General features: G+C 41.4%; 1 protein-coding gene across 1 annotated transcript in view; it reads right to left on the bottom strand.

The window, feature by feature from the left end:
* LOC101852269 (tyramine beta-hydroxylase) overlaps positions 1 to 5953 on the bottom strand; it is a 16256-nt gene that overhangs the window by 5981 nt on the left and 4322 nt on the right. Inside the window, exons 2-5 of the mRNA XM_005107743.3 lie at positions 4652 to 4768; positions 3029 to 3212; positions 1599 to 1802; positions 390 to 515 (exon numbers count right to left, since the gene is read on the bottom strand). Of these exons, the coding sequence (XP_005107800.1) occupies positions 390 to 515; positions 1599 to 1802; positions 3029 to 3212; positions 4652 to 4768 (631 nt within the window). The remainder of the gene's footprint in view (positions 1 to 389; positions 516 to 1598; positions 1803 to 3028; positions 3213 to 4651; positions 4769 to 5953) is intronic.

Raw genomic sequence — 5953 nt, 5'->3', positions numbered from 1 at the left:
CTCCTCTGATGACCGCGTGGGCCTCTCGCAGCCCCCCCGATCCCTCTCTGTCTCTCTCTCTCTCTCTCTCTCTCTCTCTCTCTCTCTCTCTCTCTCTCTCTCTCTCTCTCTCCAATCAGTAAGCTAAAGTTAATCCTTACTTAGCAAAATGACACGGATGTTTTGAACTCTCTCTCTCTCTCTCTCTCTCTCTCTCTCTCTCTCTCTCTCTCTCTCTCTCTCTCTCCCTCTCTCTCTCTCTCTCTCTCTCCAATCAGTAAGCTAAAGTTAATCCTTACTTAGCAAAATGACACGGACGTTTTGATCTCTCTCTATCTCTCTCTCTCTCTCTCTCTCTCTCTCTCTCTCTCTCTCTCTCTCTCTCTCTCTCTCTCTCTCTCTCTCTTTACCTGGTCTCACCTCCACGGGAGGGTTAAAGTAGTGAGCGGGAGGAGTGTTATAGTCAAAGTGCTCGTCTCGTATAGCCTCACTCACCACCTTACCGCCCCGCACCACCTCTAGCACTCCGCCGTCACCTAGATAGATAGATAGATAGAAAGATAGATAGATAGATAGATAGATAGATAGATAGATAGATAGATAGATAAATAGATTGATTGATTGATTGATAAATAGATAGGATAGATAAATAGATCAGCCACCCTTTGTCGAGGAAAAAAGTGGACATCGTGAACAGGTGGACATCTTACACTGTGTCATCATAACGTAAAAAAACGTAAGGTGGTAAAAGGGAAGAGGCCGTTTGTTCAGGTGATTGTCTTATAAGGGTGGATGTTAGATCAGGTTCGACTGTAAAGAGAGAGAGAAAGAGATAGAGAGAGAGAGTTTAGTTTAGTTTTAGTAAGGTTTTACGGCGCTCGCAACTGCATAAGGTCATATGAGCGCCACGGGGTGAATCATGTCTACAGAGAAGTCCAAACGGGGAATTAGGCTTACTCTGCTCATTTCTCTAGCCTCAACAGCACAAAGTCTACTTCGACTATAAGGCACCCCTGAAATAGCAGTTCACAAGAGAGTGACAAACATAGATGATAGAGAAGAGGTTGAGGGAAAATGACGATAGTAAGGATGAGGAAACAAAAAGCAGCAGTAAAGAAGAAAAGGAGTGTACATGTACTTGGAATCTTGGAATGCGTCACGAGTGGGATAGAACACGAAACGGGTGTGAATGCATGTGTGTGTGTGTGGGGGGGGGGGGATTTCATTGCTTGTGTGTGTGTGTGTGTGAGAGAGAGAGAGAGAGAGTGTGTGTGTGTGTGTGTGTGTGTGTGTGTGTGTGTAGTGTGTCTAGGTATGCGGGTTCTTCTCTGTCTGTGTGTGTGTGTGTGTGTGTTCTCACAAATTTGTGCGTTCTTATATTTTGTATTTGTTATTATTATTATCATAGTTATTATTACCATATTACTATTGTTATTATATTATCATCACCATCATTATTATCATCATTCATCATTCATCATTATTGTGCTTGTGTGCACGTGCGCGTGTGTGCGTGCCCACGTGTATGTTTTTGTCTGTGCGTACGTGTGAATGAATTAAACAAAATATGCACGTATATATATATTATACACTCACATACATACATCTGACCGACTTACCCAGATAGTGCATGTGGATGTGGCCCCGGGTTAAGTAGATAGGCTCCTTCAGCCATTCCTTGGTGCACCCAGAACTGCAGCTGCCCTTCTGCTCAACGCGACTTCTTCCTCCAGGAATTTCCAGGTCATTCTGACCGACTTGAACGTTGCCGACGTCATAACGCTGTGGCTTTTGCGTGAAAAATACCCTGACGCCAGATGTATCTGGAGACAGTTGTACAGTTTGTTTGGCTTTTATTTTGTTTGTTTCTTTCTTTACTGTTCATTTGGATTTTTATTTTGGTTTGTTTGTTTGTTTTTAAAAGTATGAGTTAGTGTTCTGCTAAACGTGCCACTTAAATGAAAGCTGAGAGATGTTGATCGTATCAGGGCTATGGCATGGCTGCCTGATGGAGTTCGGACATAAGAAGTTGCCAGAAGGCTTGCAGTGTCACACTCTGTCCTTGTCTGCCTGAGGCAGTGCCATCAAGCCACTGGATCAATCCAAGAACGCCCACGTGCAGGCAGGGCCGCGTTACTCGTAAGGCTGTTTAGGCTGTAGCCTAGGGCCCCGCGCCTCAGGGGGCACCGCGCTTGCAAACAGGACGTTTAAAAAACGTTTTTCCAACAACAAAAAATTGTCCTCTTGTTGAATTGTTGTTTGTTGTTTGTTGTTTGTATTGCTGTTGTTTTTACAGTCATTGTTGTTGTTGATGTTGAGGAGAAGGATGTTGATGCTACCGCTGTTGCTGTTGTTGTGGCTGCTGCTGATAGGTTTCGGCTGCCTCATACTTTGTAACAGAAATAGATCTATAAATGTGCTTGTCGTCGTCTTAATTCACATTATTGGTGAATACCGGTAGGCCTACATATCTAATCACGTTTTACAGTATAGCTTGAATCAGTACGGGTTACAATGCGGTAGTAGTTGCATCAATGTCATCGAGGGGCCCCGGCCCCGCGGCTCATGGACAGCCTAGGGCCCCGCACTTAATTAACGGGGCCCTGCGTGCAGGTCGACCTAGGAAGACCACTCAAAGAGTTTGCAAGTGGTCCTTAACTTATGCTGAAGTCTGTAAATGTGCTTGGCAAGGACACAAATACCAGACAGGCAAACGGGACTCACAAATGTCAGTGACAGGGGGAGAAACAGAGGGGGGATGGGGAGGGAGATAGATAGATAGATAGATAAAGACAGACACAGGGAGAGAGAGACAAATTGATACTGAGAGATAAAAAGACCAACAGATACGAAGAAGGACAGAGAGACAGATAGATAAGGAAAGATACAAGCAGACATACATACTTACTGGTGATTATTGTTTAATTTGGGGGAGGGGGTCATACATATTTGCCTAATGCTCCATAATGATTAATAACTTGTGCTTACTGGTAATTATGGCTTACTCGGAGGGGGAGGGTGTTGGTGTACATATAGACAGAAAACACACCTGTTAGATTACTAGTACGGTTGGCGTTATTCCAATGAATCTGCAGTGCCATCGACTGGATGGAATTGAGCCCAAACCGAATACCAGTGTCTGGTGGGGAGCAGATGGGCCCATCGATGCCCATGGACCACTGCACCAGGAAACTGCGGCATTGGTTATCTGCCCCTCCACACCTGTGGGGTGTCTAAAAAGGTTGAGAGATAAGTCAAAAATCAAATACATGTAAGGCGGAGAAAACCTCCAGGACGGACTTAGTGGAAAATAATATGAATATTTATGTGGCATTTTTCCACTCTTGTGACAATTGTTATCATTTTTTTTTCTTTTGGGCTCAACACCTTTTATGTCTATTCAAAAAACATTGCTGAGTAGGTTTTATAGAAAAACGTTGATCACAGGTCCAAGAAATGTAAATTTGTCGTTTCCAAGGAGACTCAAGCTTTAAAAGTCACCAAACTTCGGCGGCCATTTGTTCGATAATTTTGCGAGGAGAGCTCCTCTCGTCGTGGCGCAAGCTAGATCACTCGTATAATCGTAGAGATTTTGATACTCTTGCTAAACTAGCATCGATTTCTTTGTGATTAGCCCCTTGGCCTGGCTCGCACTAAGTCACTTCCGTCCAGCCTGGTAACCACATGTAACCGTAAAACCCCTATCCAATAAAAACAAATTTTAAACATTTTAAGTAATTTTTTTTTTTGTCTGTAAATCAAGCAAGACTCTCCCCCCTACTCTGCTTCGAGCCTATCCAATAAAAACAAATTTTAAACATGTTAAATAATATTTTTTTGTCTGTAAATCAAGCAAGACTCTCCCCCCTCTCCGATCGAGAGCGAGGCTCTTTTTCGGCTCCATTGTCATTATACTTAAATGAGCTTCCACTCGTCCAAATAACCCCATTCGAGTTGCAATTGTTCCTGGACATTCGAACATATGTTTGACATCCTCCTTTTCATTGTTGCATTTTCAGCAACCTGGGTTGAGCTCCCCATTCGAGTTGCAATTGTTCCTGGACATTCGAACATATGTTTGACATCCTCCTTTTCATTGTTGCAACGTGGGTTGAGCTCTTCATTCACAAAGTTCTGATACCATCTCATACTCCAACGATGGTCCGGCTGTAGTCTCGCTAGCTCAACCTGGTCCCCGCGACATGTGATTGAGGATGATGATGATGATTGATGATGATGTCTAATCATTATACTTTTTCACTAATTTTGGTTTCAAGAGCACATTGTAGTGCTGTATTATTGTTGTGGGCCTATTTCTGGCACAGTACGGTTCACACTTTAGTTGATGTCTATGTTAAGATATAAATTGTCAATTGTTTTTACATCGTAACTCCATCTGTACGCCCTGGGGTCCTTTTGTACCCCCGGGGTTCTATTCTTTATATTTTAGAATACTTCTAGTACGAAGATCTCTTTGAAACTTTCAGTATTTCTCAAAAAAAATCATTTTGACAGACTGCTAAGCAAAGCGTACGAATCGGATTAACGAGTAAATTTCCTCTTTGGGAAGTTGTGGCACAGAGTTCCCCATGTCGTATGGATACGATAGTAAAACACGACGTACGGATAGGATTAAGAAGTATAATAGGCTCTAACATCTTATTCTACTCACGGATTCGTTGACCGGATCTGGACAACCAAACAAGATCATGTGATGCATGATGTCCGGGCTTCTGATGAGTGGCTCGAAACCTATGGCGTAATATGTCTCCGTCAAACTGACAGGTAGCTGAGAACAGAAGGAGCAATATTAGAATATAGTGGCGTGTGGGTGGTTGGCAGGTGCTCTGGTGTGGTTTGCTTCTTCTTTCCTATCAAATATCCATCGTCCTTATCTCCCCTCCTTCTTTTTTATGTTTGTTACTCTCTTGTAACACCTCTAATCTTCTGGCGCTCATATGACCTTATGCAGTTGCGAGCGCCGTAAAGCCTCTACTAAAACTAAAAATACAGTGGCGTCCAAAATAAACTTGAATACGTAATGATCCAATCATTGTGTTAAAGCCTTGCACTACCCACTCACTTGCGCAGCATATCAATATAAAATTAAAACTTAATAAATGTTGCATCATCTGACACATTAATATTTCACCAATGTTAAGAGACAACCTAGATAATATGGTCACTCAAAATTAATTGACCTTTAAAAATCACGCTTGGCAACATTGTGTGTGTGCGTGCGCTGCACGCATTTCCAATCATTGAATATACATGTATATTATACACATGTAGCCTACTACTCGTCAATTCCCACTAGATCTAGTTAGTAGTATCGCCCAGGCCGGCAAACATTGTTATAATACAGTAAAGAAGAGTGAAATGCATTCGCAACTGTCTGTTGCGGCCATTCACTATCCATGAGAAACGGTGACCGTCGTAGTCGTACACAGTGTTATTACAATGATGAAAAATACGCAAGGGAGAAAATGGAAGGTGTTCGTGGGTTTGGGTTTTTTGTGTGGGTGTGTAGGTTTGGTTTTTTTTCCTTGTTTTTCTTGTGGGTTTTTTTTTTTTTTGGTTTTTTTTTTGTTGTTGTTTTGTTTTGTTTTGTTTTGTTGGGCTTTTGTTGGTTGTTGATGTTGTTTTATTTGTTTGTTTGTTTGTTTGTTTGTTTGTTTTGGGTGGTAAGTGTTTTACGGCACTCGCAAATGTATAAGGTCATTTTTATGGCTGTTTGTACAGGTGATTTTTTAAAATACATTTAGCCGTTAGAGCAGGTTTGACTATATTTCCCTTGAGATTTATTTTCGACAACAAACACCTCCTAGATGTGTCCGTAAATTAATAATAATAATAATAATAATAATAATAATAATAATAATAATAATAATAATAATAATAATAATAATAATAATAATAATAATAATAATAACAATAACAGTAACAATAATAATAGATAGCATTTGCATAGTTC

The sequence above is a fragment of the Aplysia californica genome, unplaced genomic scaffold (assembly GCF_000002075.1).
Source record: "Aplysia californica isolate F4 #8 unplaced genomic scaffold, AplCal3.0 scaffold00627, whole genome shotgun sequence".
NCBI lineage: Eukaryota > Metazoa > Mollusca > Gastropoda > Aplysiida > Aplysiidae > Aplysia > Aplysia californica.
The sequence above is the reverse complement of the archived record's forward strand: the minus strand, read 5'-3'. Positions and strand labels throughout refer to the sequence as shown.